This window comes from Hyperoodon ampullatus (genome assembly GCF_949752795.1).
Source record: "Hyperoodon ampullatus genome assembly, chromosome: 7".
NCBI lineage: Eukaryota > Metazoa > Chordata > Mammalia > Artiodactyla > Ziphiidae > Hyperoodon > Hyperoodon ampullatus.
The window spans coordinates 99,622,287-99,645,354 of NC_136920.1; the positions used below are offsets into that span (position 1 = coordinate 99,622,287).

General features: G+C 49.5%; 1 protein-coding gene across 2 annotated transcripts in view; it reads right to left on the minus strand.

Annotated features, from left to right (window-relative positions):
* The window catches only part of ZBTB16 (zinc finger and BTB domain containing 16), a gene marked incomplete at its 5' end in the record, with an annotated part of 187,250 nt that overhangs the window by 88,688 nt on the left and 75,494 nt on the right, over positions 1 to 23,068 (minus strand). For both annotated transcript variants that reach the window (XM_079708363.1, XM_079708362.1), the window contains one exon: positions 10,550 to 10,647. In XM_079708363.1, coding sequence (XP_079564489.1) covers positions 10,550 to 10,647 — 98 coding nt within the window. The remainder of the gene's footprint in view (positions 1 to 10,549; positions 10,648 to 23,068) is intronic.

Sequence of the window (23,068 nt, forward strand, 5' to 3'; positions counted from 1 at the left end):
TTTTTGACTATAATCTCTTCAAATATTTTCTCAGGTAATTTCTCTCTCTCCTCCTTCTGGGACCCCTATAATGCGAATGTTGGTGCGTTTAGTGTTGTCCCAGAGGTTTCTTGGGCTGTCTTCATTTCTTTTCATTCTTTTTTCTTTATTCTGTTTGGCGGCAGTGAATTCCACCATTCTGTCTTCCAGGTCTCTTATCCGTTTTTCTGCCTCAGTTATTCTGCTATTGATTCCTTCTAGTGTATTTTTCATTTCAGTTATTGTATTGCTCAACTCTGTTTGTTTGTTCTCCTTTTTTGTTTGTTTGTTTTTGTTTTTATTTTTGGCCGTGCTGGGTCTTCATTCTGTGTGAGGGCTTTCTCTAGGTGCAGCAAGCGGTGCGCGGGCTTCTCATTGTCGTGGCTTCTCTTGTTGCAGAGCACAGGCTCTAGGTGTGCAGGCTTCAGGTGTTGTGGCACACGGGCTCTAGAACGCAGGCTTAGTAGTTGTGGCTCATGGGCTTAGTTGCTCCACGGCATGTGGGATCTTCCCAGGCCAGGGATCGAACCCATGTCCCCTGCATTGGCAGGTGGATTCCCAACCACTGCTCCACCAGGGAAGCCCTGTTTGTTTGTTCTTTAATTCTTCTGGGTCTTTGTTAAACATTTCTTGCATCTTCTCGATCCTTGCCTCCATTCTTTTTCCAAGGTCCTGGATCATCTTCACTATCATTATTCTGAATTCTTTTTCTGGAAGGTTGACTATCTCCAATCCATTTTGTTGTTTTCGTGGGGTTTTATCTTGTTCCTTATCTGGTAATAGTCGTCTGACTTTTCACTTTGTCTATCTTTCTGTGAATGTGGTTTTCATTCCACAGGCTCCAGGACTGTAGTTCTTCTTCCTTCTGCTGTCTGCCTCTGGTGGATGAGGTGATCTAAGCGGCTTGTGCAAGCTTCCTGATGGGAGTGACTGGTGGTGGGTTGAGCTGGGTGTTGCTCTGGTGGGCAGAGCTCAGTAAAACTTTAATCTGCTTGTCTGTTGATGGGTGGGGCTGAGTTCCCTCCCTGTTGGCTGTTTGGCCCGAGGCAACCCAGCACTGGAGCCTAGAGGCTCTTTGGTGGGCTAATGGTGGACTGCAGGAGGGCTCAGGCCAAGGAGTACTTCCCAGAACTTCTGCTGCCCGTGTCCTTGTCCCTGTGGTGAGCCACTGCCAACCCCCCCGCCTCTGCAGGAGACCCTCCAACACTAGCAGGTAGGTCTGGTTCAGTCTCCTGTGGGGTCACTGCTCCTTCCCCCTGGGTCATGATGTGCACAGTACTTTGTGTGTGCCGTAAAGAGTGAAGTCTCTGTTTCCCCCAGTCCTGTTGAAATCCTGCAATCAAATCCCGCTAGGCTTCAAAGTCTGATTCTCTGGCAATTCCTCCTCCCGTTGCCGGAACCCCAGGTTGGGAAGCCTGACGTAAGGCTCAGAACCTTCACTCCAGTGGGTGGACTTCTGTGGTATAAGTGTTCTCCAGTTTGTGAGTCACCCACCCAGCAGTTATGGGATTTGATTTTATTGTGATTGCGCCCCTCCTACCATCTCACTGTGGCTTCTCCTTTGTCTTTGGATGTGGGGTATCTTTTCTGGTGAGTTCCAGTGTCTTCCTGTCGATGACTGTCCAGCAGTTAGTTGTGATTCTGGCGCTCTCGCAAGAGGGAGTGAGCGCATGTCCTTCTACTGCACCATCTTGAACCAGTCTCCCATAATCTTTTTCTGAGAGTGGGCACCGCAAATTGTGGAAGCCTCAGGCCCCACCAAACCCAGATGTTCCCCAGAAGTACAAAGAATTTAGTAACAGGGTATTCCCTTATTCAACAAGTACTCATCAAAAGCCTTCTATGTGCCGGGCACCATGCCAGGCCACTGGGGTGTGGGGGTGAACACTCTCCCAGGTGCCTGGTGGGCTCTGTACTCAGGTGCATGGTACAGGCCTCTGAAAGCACCATGCCAGCAAGGTGTACTTTTTAGTGGCAAAGTCCAGTAAGAATCTTGCAAAACCTAACCCTGCTCATCCACTTGCCCATGCTCAGCTCAACTTAAGAAAACATCCAGGGACCTAGGAAAAGCAGGAACCAAGCCAGAGAAGCCCCACTCTGGTCCCTGAGAGGCAAGGGACAGGAGTGCTGGGAGCACTGTGGAGTCCTCCCCAGGCCTTCTGGGACAGAGTAACAATTTGTTCCCCACCTCAACCACCGCCCAACTTCCAAGCTAAGAAACTCGGAGCTGTGAGAGAGAAGGCCAACCAAGATGGAGGGAGACAAAGTCTAATGAAGACACAAGAAGGAAGACACGAAATGCACAGGAGCACTGAGAAAAGGCCCAGGCCAACACAGATGCAAAGACAGGGACGAAGAGATGGAGTGACATGAAAGGAGACTGGGGAAAAAATGGAAGCGAGGAGAAATGCAGAGCTGAAAAATAAACACCTGCCACCAGAGAGAGCTCAGAAGACAGCGCCGAGAAGAACAGCCAGCAGAGAGAGCCGTCACTACATGGTCTGGAGGCAGCTGGTTTATCGGGCACAGCCCTGGACACTGGGACCCAGGCACAGCCTGGGTAGAGAGCAAGGGCACGAGGGCTGAGGAGAGAAGAGGGCAAGGGAGGACCACCTAGGAATCCTGGCAGGGTGCACATCCGGGAAGGTGAGAAGACCCCGGATATAAGAAAATGTCATCACCTTCGGGTGGATCCCACACCAACATCCTACCCTGCAACCTTGTTAGCCGTCCATCCTCAGATAAAAATAAGGGCCAGCAAAGCAGCCCAGAATGTAGAAGGTCGGTGGGAGCGAGGGAGAGGGAAAGAGAGAACAGGAGAACAGATAGACAGATGGGATGTCCCAGCATCCATCTCTCGAGGGCCATTCATTTCCTGACAGGAACGTCATTATCTTGCTCGACAGAATCCTATGGTACGAAAGGGAGTATGGGGGGGAGAAGCCACCCTATTTTGGGATAGAAAAATCAGAGAGAGAGAAACAGAGGGAGAAAGAAGGTTATTACATAATTTCCACTTTCTTCCCTCCACCCTTAATGTTCTATCTGACAGGCTCCTCTCTTAGGGGGGAAAAATGACAAATCCAATCCAAAATTCAACAGCCTGTGCTCTGTTCGGAGAGCACACAGTGTACTGTACAGCCCATAAAACTCCAAACAGCCTCCAGACACTGCCGCAATCGTCCTCCATCAAAACACTTTGTCTTGCATACAAAAATAAGATACAGCGCTGAACGGAATACAAAATCAGCCCATTACAGTACAGGGAGACTGCTACTTAGCAACGAGGGGGCTCTAAAGCCTCGATGCTCCACAGGAAGCAAAATCTGTCGAGCCTGTTGGGCAAATGATAAACATTAGCAGTATTAAAAAACACAAAAGCCATGTAAATGGATAGACATAATGTGGAAATGAATTTATAGAATAAATTGGGAGGGGGGACTCAAGCCTAGGGGGGAGAGGCTGGGCTCCAGAGGGGTAGATGCACGAGCTTCCCAAACCCCTGCTAAGGCACCATATGGAGGGAGAAACATGTGGATTTGGGGGGAGGGCTATGTGAACCCCCTTTTCACACAAGGGCTCTAGGTGAAGGGGTGGGAGAGAAGTGGTGAAAACACTGTTTAATACAATGATCTGCGATGAACTTTCCAAACTTTCTCTGTGCAGCTGGCCCAACGTGACATCTTCAGGGCCGGGGGACCCAGGCACACACCTCCAGCAGCACTGCGGTGGGGAGATGGGTGGGCTTTATCTGCCCCGGGGCCAGCATCGCACCCAATGCCGTCACAGGACCTGTCACTTGCTGTAAACAACATCCTTGACCAAAAAAAAAACACCAACCCAGAAAACAAAACCAAAAACACCCCATCTGGGCTGGAAACACCAGTCTGTTTCATCAGGTAAAGGGGAAAAATACCCTGGCTGTGAATCAGCAGCGGGGTTTCGGTTCTCCGCCAAAACGGGAGCTAAAAGGCAAAGCCATATTCTTCTGGTCTCCTTTTAGGCTCTTGAGGCAGAAAGGGAGAAGGGGCGGGGGTGGAGGAGAGCGGGGAATGGGGAGGAGAGGGGGAAGAAATGTATTTTTCATCAGCCAGTATATAATTTATAAACAGCACTAAACAGTTTTTGTTTTCTTTCTCGTCTCTCCAGTGTACGGGCTTGGACAGCAGTCAAGGCTGCGTTAATTTCTGCTTTGGGTACAGTGTGTTCTTGGAGGCACATCTGCAAGCGATCATAAACTCTCTGGAATGCTGGCAGAACATCCAGACCTGCCGGCAGGCCGGTGACGACACCACTCTGGGAAAAAGTTCGGGAAGCAGGCCAGGTTCAGAGCAGGGAGGGTGAGAGAGGAGCGTGCTGGAGAGAGAGCCGGGGAACGTAGCTTCTCTTCCCTCTTCCTGTGCCTCCGTCACCCAAGAGGACCAAGGGGAAGGCAGGCTCTGAGCCACTCACATGCCATCTTCACCCAAACCCTCCATCGTGCCCAGCTCTGCAGGCATGCTGAGTGAGCTTGAGGTCCTGAGAAGTTTCTTCTTGGTGAGCTCCTGGTTTTACCCTGATGGCAGAAAGCCAACCAGAAGAAGGGAGTGAGCAGAGAGGGAGCAAATGGACCCTGGGTTCCAAGCTGCCTGGATAACCCCAGTCTCTTGCTTTTAGCAGATGCCTGATCTGAGAAGAGAGAGGGCAGTGAGAGGAAGAAGCTGCAAGGTCAGGAGAAGCCATCTTTGCATCCTGAGATTCCTCTCCATCATCGTCACGGGGACCAGCTCATCTCCCCGCCTCGCAGTCACAGGGCATAATCCAGTTACCTCGTTCCCCCACACGTTCTCTGTCTTTGGGAGGAAGGACCCTGAACTTCAAAGCTTGGTGTTCCCAAAGGAAAAAACAAGGGGGACAAGTACAACCCACAGATCTCTGACGTCTCGTGAAAGTTTGTTTCTTCCAGCTGATCAGAGGAAAGCATGAGAGAACCAATCTGGTTTCTGACCCCAACCCCTCCTGCCCTCTTCCCCGCCAGACGGTGAGCTGGCCCCAGATGATATGCCCTGGCACACCATGCTGCTGCTGGAATCAGGAGATCTGCCAGCCAAAGACCATGTTCCTTCCTGGTGGCTCTGACTGTGGCAAGGAGTCTGGTATCGGGGCGTTTCTCAATAGCCAAGGCTCACAGTGCCTGGAGAAGGGTGAGGAGGAGTGAGCATGCAGGATGGGACCCCCCCCCAAAGAAAGGCTGTGTGCCCCTAACCACTGCAAGAGGCACAGGCCACGCCCCCCTCCAGCCACGCCCCAGGACTGACTGCCAGTCACGCCATTTCCCCAAGGGTCTTATGCACCCTATACTCCAGCCTAGTGTGCATCAAGAAGCCCAACAGTCCTTTCTATTCCAGAGGAATGAAAGTGTCCCTTCCTTATCCAATCTTTCAGCGCTTTTGAGTGCCCTAGGTAAAATGCAAATCATTTTGCTACTGGAGGACCTTGCAATCTTGCCCGGCTCCTCCCTTCTAAACCCTGCCCCCTCCCCCCACGTCCAGCCTACAGGCCCAGCTACACGGCACATCACCCCAGGCGGCGTGGGCTGCCCCCACCAGGTGCTCTCAGAAATCCATTCTACCACCTTCTCCCAGGAACCCCCTTCCTCCTTGAACTCCTCCTAGAACTCTTTCTTGGCGCTCGGCACACACCACCTTCTTTTATCATAACTTTACAGTCAAACATCTCTCCTGCTAGACATAAGCGCCTGGAGGGTAGGGGGTGCTGCCTGTTCTCCAGTGTTAAGTACACAGAGCCTGATGCATCTGCTGGCTCCAAAAATGAATGACAGTCCCAGAACAGAAGCAGGCCGCAGAAATATGCAAGCCTCTAAATAGCATGCGGCCAAGGCAAAAATAGGGGCAAGCAGTTCTGGGTGTGCTCAGTTATAATCCACCAGCACATTAGGCCAAGCTGTGGGAAATACTACCTAATGGGAAACGTTACCCGAGCAAATCGCAGGACCAACTCGAGTCATCGCCCGAGTCTGTGGTTTCTGCATGGACATCCAGAGCTAGGATGTTCTCTTGAGTAAGAACAAGGAGTGGCAAAGAGACAGAGGGTCACAGATGCTCCCACAAGGGATGGGCAGGAGACTTCAGAGTGATCCGGGGATGCAGAGGGGCTGGGATTCTTCCCCGGCTCCCTGCACTATCCTCCACCCAAGATTCATGCTCCAGAAGGGGCAGCTTGGAAAAGTGTTCTAGTGGTCACTTTTCTCACCCCAAATCTCTTTCTCAACGCTCAGACCTCCTGATCCCCAAACCACCTCTGAGAATGCAGGGTCTGGCCAGATCAATCTCATTAGTGAGTGAGTTAGGTTATTGTTCCTTAATTTAAACTTATTGTAATCATCAGGTATATCTCATAAACATTTGTTTAGTTAACGCATTCAAATCGAAATCAAAACTTCAATTAAGCTGAACATTCGCTACTACCATTTAGGGTCTTAAAAAAAGAAAGCGAGAGAAAGGGAATTGTCTCTAAGAAGGGCCTCCTACAGGGCAAACTTCTAATTCAACAAATTGTCAATTTCAACACAATGAAAACTGATTTAAGAGTATCAATTTGGTATTCCAGTCACTGAAAATAAGACCTCACAGTGTCGATCTTATACAGGTTGATTTCCTTGGATAGGGAAACATGGAAGAGAGGAGGAAGACAATTCGAGAAAGAGGAAAGCTGGGGCGGGGGGAGAGTGCGCCAGAGCGTTTTATCCTTTGAGAAATAATATCTCCGCAGAACTCACTGAGGCCTGTCCTCAAGCATCAGAGAAACTCCTTTCCTCCTCCTTCACCCCACCCCTACCAGATGAGAAAAAAAAAATTAATCGTGTATGATGACAAACTTGGCTCAGCACTCACTGTACACACTGTACCCACAAGGCTGGCACCCAGCCAGGCCTGGCCCAGCGCCAGAGCTACAATAACAAACACAGGCCACGCTCGCCAAGAGGGGGGTAGGGCCGCGAGCGCGCGGAGCCCGTGCAGCTCTGCGGAGAAGGAGAGACAGCGGGAGTGAGCCTCTCCTGGGCAGGGACAACCTTTAGGGGAAGCCAGGAGCCCCCTGACCCCAACCCAGAGCCCAGACTCCCTTCACCACGGCCTGACCCCTTTTGAAAACACAGTCCCCACAGGGCTGTGGAGCAACTCTTGTTCTGAGATGCTCTGCACTGCTGCTCCAACCCCTGGTGACCTTGTGTAAGGTGGGTCTGCACTACAGACCCTCAGGGGCCATCCTGGCTGTTGGCTCCCTGCATGGAGTCTTCAAAACAGAGCAGCAAGAAAATCTCATGTCATCTAATCAAACGGCTCCTCTAAGACCTCACAAAGGTCTGTTATCGTGCAACTGGGGGAGGAACTGGAACAGGTAAAACCCAACTTCTGCTACTGGAATCCTGGAGAAGACCTGGCACCACCGGCCCAGCCCTCTGACCCCACCTCCCTGACATGGTCAGGTCTCTCTAGAGGCCTCGGGGCCTTCGCTATTTAACAGGGGGGCAAACAATTCGGGATCTAGCCTCACGAAGCCCTTGTTGCTGCTTTATTTTCAAGCCATCTGGGCACAGGGGTGAGAGATATATGGGACCGGAGAAAGAAAAAACAGAGCACAGAAATATCAGAGTTGAAGCAGGCTATGAGCTACCTGCAAGGGTGAATTAAGGCCCTGCTGTGACCCATCATACCTCCCCCATCACCGAATCCTCTTTTATAAGGGCAGTGGCAAGTGAATTTCAGAGGGACAAATCATTTGCACGGACTTCAGGGACAGACAGGAAAAGTTAAGAAAATAGGCCCCAGCTCCCAAAGCTGCCAGGGTACCCATACAAGACTGTGGGACCTTGAACTAGCATCTCGGTCATGGGGTGGTGCAAAGTCACTCATCTTGTCAGAAGCGGGGGCGCTGCACCCCCGAACGTGCGTAAGCAGCTCCTCCTCTCTCTGCCACCCCACCGGCCCTACCAACACTGCTGAAGTGTTGGGCTTCACGACGGAGACCTCAGCTAACTCACACTCAGCCAATGGGCTCCTGGATGCCCTCCAGTGAACCCCTGGGACACAGTCTAAACACTTCCTATTGCAGAAGAGACCCGGTGGGAGACTGGAGTTTCCTTGAGTTGCCCGGCTTCCCAGGCTGCAGTCATCCATTCAACCAATATCTATAGACTCCAATAACGTGCCAGGTAATGTGCTGCACATAATGGGGACAGACCCTGTCCCCAAGTAGCTTATTCCAGTCTATTAGGGGAACAGAGGGAAAGGGAAGTTACATTTGCTGAGAGCCTATCGTGTGTCGGGCAGAGTGCAAAGCGTCTAACGGGAGCCTTCCGTTTGGAAGCTCAGAGGGTTGACATTTCTTGCCCAAGGTCACATGGTCAGGAGGTAGATGCCCAAATTCCTAACCCTGATTCCCAAGCAGGAGGAGATAAGGCAATTCCATTAATAACGATAATACAGAGAAGAAAGATTGGGTCCAAAGACAACTTTGGATAAAAAAATATGGACCCCAGGAGAAGGCTCAATTGCTTCTGGCCGGAGGTGAGGAACAGCTGAGGATGGCACCATGGAAGGGACCCTGGAAGATCTGGGAAGACTGGGGATGGGCTATTCCACGCAGAGGGAAGGGGGTGAACAAAGCCACAGAGCTCGGAAAGCGAGCTGTGCTGGTCCACACACAGAGCACACCGACAAGCACACGAGTCTGGCTAGTGCACTAGACTCGAGGAAACAGTAAGGAGGAAGGGTGCTTACCAGGCTGAGTTACTGAGAGGGTGAGGAAGCTTTAACCGCAAGCTGTACTACCCACGTGGAAGTGTCCAACGGCACGTAGTCAGAGACCACACAGGGGGCTGGAGCAGGGAGCCAATGAAATGGAAGAGACACACTCTGCTCTGGGGGAGGGTGGCTGACCTGTGGGCAGACAGCTCACGAAACCCCCCCACTAAACCCTGAACAACCTGCAAAGGTGAAGGGGGAGCAAAAAGATTGGAGGTGCAAGTTATAAAATTAAAAAGAGTGCACGGGTACCAAGCAGATGCCAAGCGCAGGAGTGCCTGGGCCCAGGACTCCGGGCCAACGTGGGGCAGGTGGGGGATGAGGATGGCTCTGAGGGGCCAGGTGTCGGGGAGGGGAGGCCCCACGGGGAGGAGAAAGGGAACACAAAGACACGGGGTACAGCAAGACAGACAGTGGCCCGGTGTGGCCCAATCTTTGGATCTGGAAGAGGGAAGACTGGGAAGTGAGGAGTTAGGGCACTGGGCAAAGGGCCGTGAAGGCCAGGGAGAGCGACAGCACCCCATGCAGCGCAGAGGCACAGGGGCTCTGCGGTGAGGCGGTGGCGAGCGGAAGCATTTACAAAGCTACCGAATGGCACTTCCATGACCAAGGCGATGGAAGCAGTGAGACTGTCCTCAACAGGAGTACGGTGATGGGAACGCTCCCGAACGACAACTTCAGAACTGGGGCAAGGGAGGGAGGTGGAAGCAGAAGCAGCCACCGTATGGTAAGGAGTGTACTATAGACGCCTTCATCATATATTCTGTTACCTAACTGATGTGAGTTAGCAACACCTGCCCTTTACAGATACAGAAACTGGGGGAGCAGAAGACAGACCTGCCCGAGGTCACACAGATGGAGATGTGCCCGACCCCAAAGCAGGCTCGTTTCACAAACACTCGAACCACCAACCGCCTGGAGGGCCACTTGCTGGAGGCAAAATGGGAAAGGAAGAGCAGACACTGACCATGGACTAGACGGGAGACAGCAAGACCGAGTAAGGAGACAGCCCTCTCTTCTCCCCCAAAACGTGACTCCAAGGTGGAAAGGCAAGGGAATTAGAGGGAAAAGAACACTGGCCCCAGCAAGGAAGCGCGGTGGCCTCTGCAACTGAACCCAGGCGACGGCTTGGCCTCGAAGCAGCAGCCCTGGACCTGCTGTATCCTTCCCTCCACCGAGAACACCTGGGCATGCTACATGTCAGTGCTTTTCCCCTCTCCACGCCTCATGGGGCAGAGAAGCTTTGCTCAAACACGAGCAAAAATACCAGCAGCCGCCAAGTCGACCCCACTAGAATTGGATAAAATTAACTTGCAAAAAGACAGCACGCTGTAACTAGCTTTGTGTTCCAACCTTTCTATATCTATTTAATTAAAGGCTCCTGTATAATTAGTGAACCCAATAGTCAGATTCATTAGACAGAGAGAACCTAATTCCACAACTGTTCTGCTAATGAAACCGCAGTCTACTTTGGAAGGTGGATCACACAGGGCACTGGGTACCAACGAAGCCCCGGGAAGCCCAGGAGAGCAGGAGGATGGGTTCATCCAGACGGTCACATGGTCAGGATGGACTTTTTGCTCCAGGAGCCTGGAGGGAGCATCCACAGGATGAGGTGGACCAAGGCCCGGCTGGCAGTGGGGATATCCATGCTCTGAGTGGGGGTGGAAGGGGGCAGGAGGTGGGTGCCCGTGCTCCAACAGGCCAGTCAGGGCATCCTCGCCTACCTGAATGAGCCAGTAAGTGCATTCTCAGTCGCAAACTATCCAGGAACCGCTTTCCGCAGAGCTCACACCCGTACGTCTTCATCCCACTGTGCAGCTTCCTGTAGGGGAAAGGAAAAGACAGGTTGCTGCTGCTCTGGCTGGACAGAAAGCAGGCCCACCCCTACCTGGGGGCTTTGCAGCCATGCCTGTGGCAGGTGAGCAGGAGGAAGGGAGCTGGAGGGCACGGGAGCTGGAGGTGGGCACTGACGGAGACACAGCCCTGGATCCATGACAGCCGGAAGCCCCCTTTCCCGTGGAAGGCTGCCAAGGAAGCATCTACTCCCAGTCTTGTCCAAGGGCTAGAAGAATAGGGCACTTCCTACTTCTTCATCCACTGGCACATAGACCAAGAAGAAAAATCAGATTCAATTGTGGAGAGAGGAAAGAGGAAGCACCAGGCCAGTTAGACAGACATAATCCTCACAAACTAGCACAAACCATACGTGGAGGCAGAGGTGCCTCTGCTTACTTCACTCGCAGCACGGCCCTCACTGTGCTGCACTGTGCATATACCTGGCTCCCCCAAGAGACCACTGACCCGGGAGGGCTGCCCCGTACCCGTTCTCTCTCACAGCCCAGCACCCACACAGTGACTGGCACATCGCAGCTTATTAGTGAACTGATGTCTTCGTGGACAAAAGATGCTCCTCTCTCGGGGCATCCAGAGGTTCTCAAAACTGCAGTCACTCTCCAACACACAAAACCTTCCCCAAAGGCCCAGCTGTTAAAGTGTTTTCCCTCTACGTCTGGCCAGAGGATGAGCCCTGGCAGAAAGAAAGGTTTGAAGAAACCAGGTAACATCACTCTATAAACAGAAGGTGGTAGTCGTCGGTTTCGGCTTTCCAAAGAACTTCCATGTACGTTATCTCATTTATTCTGTGAGGTGAACCTGGCACCCATGACCACCCCAGGAAGACAGAGGCCCTGGTAACCCCTGATCACAGGCCCAGCCTGCAACCCTCTTCCGACCCCAACTCCCAGCCTGGGGCCTTTCCCACCAGACCCCGCCACTCAGTCAGGAGCCAGCAACAGAGCTGGTCAGAGGCAGGGAAGCAGGCGGCTAGTGGGGAGGTGCTGGGAGAGTCTGGGTCGCGGGCTGGCCAGGGGGCCCATCTGACCCAGAACTCTGCCTTTCCTCCCACCCACACTCCTGTTCTCAGGCCTGTCCATGCCTCTGCCAAATACAGGATCCACCCCACCCTGTCTCTGCGCCTTGCCTGCCGCCTCCCCAGGGGCCTCAGCCCTGAGGAAGGGGACAGGCAGTGGCAGCCAGAGGCAGGAGCTGAGGGCAATAGGGCCGGCAGGTGGGCACCCTTAGAGCCAGCAGCCCAGTGCAGTCAGGATGTTGATGTGTTAGAACCACAGTCAAAGGCTGGTGCAGTCAGGATGTTGATGTGTTAGAACCACAGTCAAAGGCTGGAGGGCTGCCGGTACTGATATTAGATGAATGCAGGTGGGGAAGGGGAGGATTATACACTCAAGCCAGTGGTGCCCGGATCTGCTGTCCAGATCACAGAACTAAACCAAGCCACCCACTGCCAGCACCTTCCAAATCCCACAAGAACCCAGAGGTGCGTCAATACCCTGTGGGCCCCGGGATGGGGATGGGTGCCAGCCTAGTGGCTTGAAGACAGCATATGGGATCCACCGTGTGCAGCTTCTGACAGTAAGCAGGCCCAGTCCCCTTCACAGAACTCTTTCTCAATCCCAGTCGTGTTTGCTTGCTTTCCCTTTACCCCTTTGCCAAAGACAACAAATGATTTCTCAATCACAAGTGCACACACACACCCTCATCCATGATACTGTCGTGCACCCCACCCCCATGTTATCTGATCCCCGGCCAAGGCTGATCCATCCCAATTGAGAAATAGTAACGGTACGGAACATTTTCACTGAACATTCTCAACCCTAAACATATTTCACAATGCTGGGCACTGGGACATGTCCTAATAGCATTCTGGGCAAAGCATGGTTTAAAATATGTACCCAGGCATGTTTGTGTGGTGTGTGCACGCATGCATGTGCACACACTGTAGCTGAGTAGGCCCGTCACTTGCTTGGGCATGACAAAGGTTTGCTTTCCTAAGAGCTGTTCCATGGAGCAGCAAAAGCTCTATTCACAAGTGGTTCCACAGGTGACCCTCGTACACAAGTTCATGGTCAGGTCAGGTGGATGGCAGCATGTGGGTTCCAGTCTTATTTACCTCCATCTTTTTCTTCACTAATGCTTTTTTTTATATATATATATATTTATTTATTTACTTGGCTGCGCTGGGTCTTCGCTGCAGCACATGGGATCTTTGCTGCAGCATGCAGGAGCTTTCAGCTGCGGCACGCAGGATCTAGTTCCCTGACCAGGGATCAAACCTGGGCCCTCTGCATTGGGAGCGTGGAGTCTTAACCACTGGACCCCCAGGAAAGTCCCTTCACTAATGCTTTCTTAGCTTCCAGGGGTGCCCACCTCTGGGGTGGCTGTCAGGAGGAAGACGAGGACAAACACCCACTCAGATTTGTTTTCCCAAAGGACACTGGAGTGGCCAGGCTTCAGGTTTCAGCAGTCACCACCAGGATAAGCATCCTCACCCTGGCTCTTGGACTCCCATCTCTTCCCCCTGCAGGTTTCAGATCAAGTCTTTCATCGTGATGAATACTTTCTGGGTAACCCTACTGTTGTTTTGTTTGGTTTGGTTTGGTGCAAACGGATGTGCCTGGCAACTGGTGTCAGTGGCTTTCTTGACCAACTGGATTGGCGTAGTGTGTAAGGTGATGCACTCTTGCCCTCTACTACAGAGGGAGCAGGATTCGGGGAAGGATGCCAGTTGAGCAGCCAGAAGACCTGAATTTTTGTCCTCACTTGGCCATTAACTTGCTTTGTGACCTTAGACAAATCATGCTATCATGATCTGTCTGCATTTTTTCACCTGTAAAGTGATGGGTGATATCTAAGGTTCTGGTTTCTCATGGTGTCAAAACTTTATTATTCCAAAGTCTTACCCATGTCCTTTTACCCAGCCTCCAAGGAATTCCTCTGAGGGGCACTATTATCTCTCTGAGCCACGTTCCACTGTGTGATGTCTCACGACACCAGGGCAGTCAGGCTAGGACAGCCCAAGCAAAAAACTGACACCCATTCTCAGATATCTACTCATTTTAAAACCTTCTAATCCAGATGACCTGAGTTCCCTCCTTTACTCACCTATGATCTTTCAGTGAAAGAAACTTCCAGAACTCATGACCAGCCTTTCTTTGGAACCATTCTGCTGCCATGCATCTTGCAGCCTTCAGAGACATGGGTGTCCTCTCCTGCCCAATCCTTGGGGTAAGGAGACTGCCTTGCACCTGACCCACTAACTCAGTGCCCTGCATGGGTTCCCAGAGGCAAGCATGGCATCCAAGTGATCCCACATGTAGTTTGAGGACAAAGGTCCTGCCTCACTGGCAGATGGACCAGGGCAAAGCACACCAAGTTCAGAAGAGAAAAAGGGAACACCTCACAGGCCTGGAGCTCAACTGAGCCCAGTGCCAGTTCACCCATCCCTGTCATTATTGTTCAGACACCAAGGGATGGATGTGAAGAGGTAGAGACTTCTAAGTCAAAGCAAAGGGAAATGGCAGAGAAGAATCTGAGCGCATTCAAGGACCACCAACAGACTTTCTATGGCACGGGCTGCGGAATGGCCCATGTGGAAGCAGAATCGCAACTGGTTTCCAGAGTGAAAGTACAAACTGCAGGAACTCAGGGTCTGTCACCCTGGACCCCACCCCTTACCACCTCTGCCGCCACACTATGCCGCTGCAACCCGTTCTGATGAAAATGGAAATTCCGTCCGCCTCCTTCTTCCTTACCACACACACTCATATTTTCCCAGGCCGGCCCTGCCTTTTCACAAGGTCAAACTACTCACGGTCATCTGAGGTCATCGGCCTCCACGATAACACAGGAAAGGAGGACAGCTGGGGACACCTTTGCACCTTTCTACATACGCTGCCTTGGTTTTCACACTCTCTTCTCTGAGAAGCAATAGTGTTGAACACTGTTTTGAAAGTAACCCAGTTCTAGATGGCCCAAGCAACTCCATGCTGGACTCAGAGGAACGTCCATTCCCCATAGGCTTCAGGGCCCCACCACCCACTCTTGGGGAGCAGGCTCAGGTGCTCCCCAACTACGACCACACCTGGCCCACTGGGTAAACTCATCCTGAAGGTAACACGTTCTCAATTTTGTCCAAAAAGACAAAGAAAACATTAACCTCTAATGGGTTTCTAGCTATTGTCTCAAGAGAACTGAATCATGATGAGAAATCAGAGTTCAGCAGATATGAACCTTTTAACAAGGAACTGGAGGGAAGGACACATTCCTTCTCACTGATTCTCAACCACACAACTCCCACTAGTAAAACCAAGCTAGCAAGCTACACACCCATTCAAACCACTTTCGTGCTGCTGTGAGGCTGAAAGTTCATAAAAATTCATCTGCTTCAGACTGTAACTATACAGTAGCAGAAGCCGTGTTTATCTCTCCTTTTATTTATAGGGCCTAGTTTAGAAGCGACTGCTCAATGCTGCTAAAGAAATTCCTCGATCTGAGGTGGGGTCCAGGCATCCCCCTCTCATCTGAACACTAGTCCAAGCACAAGAGCTTCATGGGCAGCCTCCAACCTCATCCTGTGCCCCCGAAGTCCACACAAGGAAGGCCAATGGCAACCTCACAGCCGCATAAAGCCCGAGCTTCAGACCAACCTCACCCTCGGGATAAGTCTTCGTCTCCCCAGCCCGCTAGAAGACAACAGCAGAAAAAGTGGCAGCAGGGAGAGACTCACGCCAGGCTCCATCCTCCCCACCCTCAGCCTGCAGGGACAGCTGACTACAACAGCTGTTCCCGAAGGGGTGCCCTCTGTACTACACCCTGCAGGAGAAGCTAGGCCTTCCTGTATCCCACACAGCCAAAGACTAAGGGGAGAAGTCTAGAAGGGCCAGCAGCGCTGTTTGTCTGAGAGAGAGGGGTTCAAGGCCCAGCACCACCAATGTTCCATGTCTTCCCAAGTTCTCTGCCTGGAGACAAATGGCAGTGAGAACACACCAATAGGTATGAAAGTCTAGAGAGGGAATTCTGTTCCAATAACCCAAGGGCTGCTCGTCTTCGCTGGGCCCCTGGGGAGATGGAAGTGCCTGCCCTATGAGTTTTGCTGAGCACACCACACCAGCCCTGAAAACTAGGATCTGTTATAAGGGAAAGTGAGTGGAAGGAACTACCCACTTCTGCATGAGGAAAGATGCGGTGGGGAAGCCATCCTATAAGGAAGGGCCTTTATGAGATAATGTGTTCTTTGTTCTCACCCTGAGTGACTCTATCCCCTGCCCCCACCAACACTCCAGCTCCAGCAGCTCTGAAGGTCCTTCCAACTCACCTCCTCTACTTGGTCTGAGCTGCCCCACATGCAGAAGTCACCCCAATGCTTGATCTTTTGCTTTCTGATCCCGTGACAGTCAACTTGACCTATACAGTGCTTTTAGGGGCACTCAGAACAGACAAGGAAAAGACAGGAGAGTCTGTGAGTCAGCTCCCAACGATGCTCTAAATGATCCTACTTTCTCAAAAGCCTGCTGCCCCATGGGAATCAGTACTCTCTGAGGCCCTCTACTTACCATGGGAACACAGCCCCGTGCAAACCTCTCGCCCCGCTCTTGATCAGGACCTGCCCGCTGGCCCTGACGTGCTACCGTGTCTCCCTCCCGTGTGGGCACTGTATGAGGAGGATCCCTTCACAGGCTCTGACAATGCTCTGTCTTCAAAGCAGTCAATAACCCTTAAATCCAATGGTAAGAGAACCTCACCTGGCCTCGCTCACCTCTCCGAGTCGAAACGGAACTGACAGAGGAAAAAGCTTATGTACTTCAGCAACGGGCCCACTCTTCTTCCCCAGACCATTAAGTTCACAATGTACCTTCAATGTCCACTTACCTTCTATTCGAATAACAAGAGCAAGGCCAAATAGTCAATGCCATTCTGGGCTTGAATTTTAAGAGGAAGAGACGAATGAAAAGCCATTAGGTTACCAGGGATTTACCCCCAAAAGCAACTTCCAGGGAGACTGCAGGGTGTTTCCATTCATGGTCTAGCCTCCTGTACTTTCTCCACATGCCTTTTTGTGGCAAAGGAATCCTCTGAACAGAGCCTGTTCCACTAGAGGCCTCCACCCTAAGCCAGAGCAGGTCATCCACAGGACATCTGGGATGCTCAGGGAATGTTCCCTACCTTCTAAGGGTGACATGGTACCTTCTCAAGGAGCATCTCTTAATGCCACCAACGGTGAGTGACATATATCAGTCCCCGTGAGTCAACAATCACACCCAGTACCATTCTCCTTATGTACTTACTTGGAGTATCAAGTTCCTGATTCTGGACTAAGCCCTTTATAAGTTCCTCAAAACTATAAGTTCCTAGAGGACAGGAACCAAGTCTCCATTTCCACCTCCCAATCCCTCAGCACAGATGCAGGCAGCCAGAGCAGACCCATGAGAGGCTACCGCTAGCGAAGCAGCCACCAAGAACCCCAAGACAAAGGGATACTTGACACTGAAATCCAGCCCTGAGACTGCCTGGATTCAGAGAGATGATCTGGTACCCCCAGGGAGAAAAAGAAAATAATAGTTCTAATATTGGCTAGGAAATGGGTCATTTCATTTTCTCGAGGCATAAATAAGGGAAATTATCCTTTTACCCACTTTTTTTAAATGTTGAGATTAGACAGTCATTTGACAAGCTGCAAATGCTTAGCTAATATTACCGCAAATTATCCTTCTAGCAATAGAGTTTGTTGCTCTCTGACTAGTCAATATTAATAAACATTACCGAATGCTTTTATGACACAATTTATTTTTCAATACAGCTCTTTATGTATGTCATAAAGTAAATATACCAATAAAAGGCAAGGATTTCAAACAACAGATTAAAAAAGGCAACCAAGAACTAACAGAGTGCTAGATAACACCTTCTGGGCTGCTGAATGGGGGGCAGGCCTGCACCGAGTGTCCCTCTGCTGGGAATCCAGGCCTGTGGTGGGCCATGGAAGATGGTGGCCATTTGGTTGTTTCAGAGCCTTTTAAAGGGAGGAGAGAGAATACCAAAGGAGGCATGTTTTCTCAAGAATGTAGATGAGAAGTGTGGTATACTGACTGACCGAAACACTAGACTAGTGGTGGGGGGCTCAGTGTTCACCCCAGCTCTGCCAGGAACCATCCAGATGACCTTGGTCAAACCACTTACCCTCTCTAGATTTCACCCTGCAGCTTTGCAACAATGCAAGAATTGAGTTAGATGGTTTCCTTGGTCATTTCCAATCATGTTTATGACACCGAAAGGCTGTGGGGTTGACAGGGGCCTGTGCTAGCCAGACTATACCCTCCTTCGTGAAGAATCCATGCCAGATCCATCCCCTCAGCCTCTGTTATCGAGCCCAGAACACAGGAGGGACTCAGTGCATCTTTGTTGAATGAATGAACAAACAAACATGAAAGGGGATTCAAGGAGAGAAAATGTAGAGACTGAAAACTCCCCCACTGCCTCTACACACACACACACACACACACACACACACAACCACCCCCTCCCACACACACACCCCAGTACGAGAACAGCTGTCCCTACAGATGGCCAACAGGCACATGGAAAGATGCTCAGCATCACTAATTATTAGAGAAATGCAAATCAAACCTACAGTGAGGTACTACCTCACACTGGTTAGAATGACCATCATTAAAAAGTCTACAAATAACAGATGCTGGAGAGGATGTGGAGAAAAGGGAACCCTCCTACACTGTTAGTGGGAATGTAAATTGGTGCAGCCATTATGGAACAATATGCAGGTTCCTCAGAAAACTAAAAATAGAATTACCATATGATCCAGCAACCCCACTCCTGGGCATATATCCAGAGAAAACCATAATTTGAAAAGATACATGCACCCCAATGTTTATAGCAGCACTATTCACAATAGCCAAGATATGAAAACAACCTAAATGTCCATCAACTGATGAATGGATAAAGAAGATGTGTGGGGCTTCCCTGGTGGCGCAGTGGTTGAGAGTCTGCCTGCCGGTGCAGGGGACACAGGTTCGTGCCCCGGTCTGGGAAGATCCCACATGCCACGGAGCGGCTGGGCCCGTGAGCCATGGCCGCTGAGCCTGTGTGTCCGGAGCCTGTGCTCCACAACGGGAGAGGCCACAGCAGTGAGAGGCCCGCATACCGCAAAAAAAAGAAAAAAGAAGATGTGTGTGTGTGTGTGTGTGTGTACACACACACACACACACACACACACACTGGTATACTACTCAGACATAAAAAAGAATGAAATAATGCCATTTGCAGCAACATGGATGGACTTAGAGATCATCATACTAAGTGAAGTAAGTCAGAAAGAGAAAAACAAATACCACATGATATCACTTACATGTGGAATCTAAAATATGACACAAATGAACTTATCTACAAAACAGAAACAGATTTACAGACATAGAGAACGGACCTGTGGTTGCCAAGGGGGAGGGGGCTTGGGGGGTAAGGATTGGGAGTTTGGGATTAGCGGATGCAAACTATTATATGTAGAATGGATAAACAACAAGGACCTACTGTATGGCACAGGGAACTATATGCAATAGCCTGTGATACATCATAATGGAAAAGAATATGAAAACGAATGTATATATATGTATAACTGAGTCACTTTGCTGTATGGGAGAAATTAACACAACATTGTAACTCAACTATACTTCGATAAAATAAATTTTAAAAAAAGAACAGTTGTCCCTATTGTCCACAAGAGAAGACTTCCTTGGGTTTCTTAGAAAGAAAGCAGTGCATTCTGCCTTGGTCTGGGATGGAGGCCAACCTGGAGCTGACTGAAGGGTGGTAGGAGCTGTCCTGAGTCTGGAAAATATGAGGAAGGACAATGGCATTCCGCGGCCATAACCACACCAAGTACAGTGCTTTCAGATAAGGCTGCCCGAGAGTGTGAAAATACAACGTCAAAAATGACAAAGGGCCATGCTAATCTCCCCGCAGCAACTGCTCAGAGAAGGATCTCCGTGGCTGCCCAGTACCAGGAGGCCTGGGCTTCGGGCTCTCATGTCACCAGCCTTTTGTTTTAAAATACCCAGTTCTCCTAAGTCATTTATTTGAAATATCTCTAACAACAAATTTTACCAAGAACAAAAGTTTTTCATTTGTGCACCAGGCTATAGGATGATCTTATCACACACAATCTCATACTGTCTCTTTCAACAAGGTCTTAGCGTGCTTATCTGCGAAGTTCCTGGTAGCCAAATATGATTGAAATGTTCTATTTATGCTCACTGGATTAAGGAGATGTTGCAAAACTGCACAAAAACCTGGCAGATGTAAGCAAGGTATTACAGCCTGGGCAGTTAAGATCTGAGGGAAAGGGATCAATACACACTTTTGTAGTTTCTTTCTTCTTTTTTTTTTTTTTTTTTTTAAAGAAACCAGAAAAGTTGTGCTTTTAGAAAAGGGAAGAGGAAAAGGAGTAAAATGCCTTAAGATTTATAGCTTCTCACAAACAGGGCACCATGATGCATGCTTGATGATGTCAGCCCGAGGGAAACAAAAATAAATCCAAAATATTCTCTCCAGATCCTAAAAGGCCCTATAAGGGAATTGAACTATGGTTACAGAGGAACAGCATTTTTGCTTTCTCTCTCTCGCCCATATGAGGCTTTCAACCAGCACAGATAGCCAATTTCTGGGAAAACCCTTTCAAAAATCTACAGATTCCTCCTTAATCTTCCTGTTTTGCCTGGGTGTGGGCAGGAAACATCGTCTCCTAGTTATCTAGGCACATTTTGACATGTTCTCACTTTAGCCAGGCAGCCAAAATGCTACCTTCAAATCCCACAGACCAGCCTTGGATCCTTAGAGACTACTGAAAATAACTGTGGTTTATTAAGGACCTAAGAAGAAAGCTCCTGTGGAATTAAACCCTCCTGAAAAATCTTCTTAATGTATATTGCCTCGTTCTTTCTGCTTTAGCACACTGAAAATTGAACTACTTTTCTATGAGGATTCTGAGCTTTAGAGCCATCATTCTGAATATCAGTTATGAACACAAGATAAGAGAATACACAGATGAACCTGTAAGGACATCCAATCACATTGTGAAAGTCATTGTCATTTTATTAAAGGAAAAAGGCAAAACCCCACCAGATGAACCAAGTCACTTCTTTGTTGGTTCTTTTTTTCTTCTAGAAAAATGCAAAAAAAAAAAAATCTAGTCAACGAAGGTTTTATAATAATAAGGCTAATGCACTGATATATCACATCTGACTCTGAAAGGGTTTGCTGAGGATCATCTCAACTGCCTCATGTCTGGGGAAGAAGGGAGTACAGTCCCCGTTCTGTAGATGAGGCTGAGTGACTTACCTTCCCGTGAAGAAGGCGGAAGTCTCCAGACTTCTCACCTCCAGATCCACATTCACACTTGCCCACCTGAAAGAACACCCACCCCACCCATAACATCCCCTCACTGCCTCCCCATAAAGGCACCGGAAAACAACCAGCAAGAGAGGAGACACTGAGAGCACACCCAGGATTCACAGGACCCGAATCAGAAAGAAGCAGAAACAGAGGAACGACTAAGAACACAGGTGAGCCCAATGACGGCGCCCAGAGCCCACGGCAGGCTGGGTCTCAAAGGCTCTTCATCACCTCCTACCAGGATGACCACAGGGAAGGCACACGGCCTCACCCCCTACTGCTGTTTAGTATCTGTTAAGCACCTACTGTGTGCCCGGTTCTGGGAAATAAGACTACACTTGAGCTACAGTCCATCTGGGTAGGTCCTACATCAGCATTATTCTCCATCATTATACTCTATTGATTTCCTTTATAGCACATTTCCTTACCACAATTGACAGGTATATATTGGGTTTTTGCTACTATCTCCACCAGACTTTAAGCTACATGAAGGCAGAAGGCATCTGCTGTAGCCTCAGAGTCTGGTACAGTGCCTGGTACAGAGTAGGCATTCAAAACATTTTCTAAAATAACAGCTTTATTGAGATTATCTACATACCATAAAATTCACCCTTTTAGAGTGTACCTTTTGATGGTTTTTAGTGTATTCACAGAGGTGTGCAACCATCACCATTATCTAATTCCAGAACATTTCCATCACCCCAGAAAGAAACCCCCTACCTATTAGCAGTCATTCCCCATTCTCCTATCCCCCAGTCTCTGGCAACCATTAATCTGTCTTCTCAATGCATTTGCCTCTTCTGACATTCATGAAATGGAATCATACAAGAAGACTTCTTTCACGTAGCATAATGTTTTCAAGGTTCATCCACTTTGCAGCATGTATCAGTACTTCATTCCTTTTTATTCCATTGTACGTATATATACCACATCTCATTTATCCACTCATCCGTCAATGGACTTTTGGTTGCTTCCACCTTTTGAAGCATTATTATGCTTTGGCTATGAACATGTATGTACAAGTTTTATCTGTGGACATCTGCTTTCAATTCTCCTGGGTATACACCTAGGAGTAGAATTGCTGGTACCTCTATGTGTAACCTTTTGAGGACCCGCCAGACTCTTTTCCAAGGCAGCTGAACCATTTTACATTCCCATCAACAATGTATGAGGTTTCCGATTTCTCAGTACATTTTTGGGCTAAATGAATAAATGAAGATTCCTTCTGCTCTAAAAGCCTGCAGAGAAGGGGATAAATTTCCAAGGCTCCTGTGGTAAGCTAGCATCTTCATCTGCAGACATGACATGCCCCACTCGTGTTTAACAGAAACCCTAAAGAAGGCTATTTATATTTCATTCATTCTAGAGAGAGAGAATCGAATAAAAAATGAAGACAAGGAAAATAAAACCTCAGACAGCTCAAAGTGGGTTCTACCTTCGCAAATGATTTCAACCCCCATGTCCAGACTCAATAATTTAATAACACACATGCCTTAAACAAATTTAGTTGAAAAAATATGAGCAGGATCCCAGCTCAACCGCAGCTGACTTTGATTTGGTCAGCAGTGAGAGAAGCTTTATTTGACAGCCCTGCTTGTCTATGACGGGAAGTTTGAAAATACACTTAATAATACTTAAAATCAACACACACAAACAAAACTATCCCAGGCAAACCCTAGGAGAGGGACCCACGGAGCTGAGAGCCCAGGCGAGCCAAGATCAAGTCTGGCCTCTCTTCCTGCGCTTGTTCGAGGGGGCGGGGTGTCCCAAAGCTGGGGGAAGAAGCTTTGCGAAGAGCTCCTCAAACTTCCTTTTCTCCCCTTTTCTTTCTCTGTAAAAGAAGGCAGCGTATTCTTTCTGCACAGCCTCCTTGCAAAGAACAAACAAACAAAGGCTGGGACAGAGCATGGCCCCTTGCAAGCTGCAGGTAATTAAAACGGCCTGTAAATGCCCCAGCAGAAAGCACTTCAAAGAGACAGTAATTCCAGCCT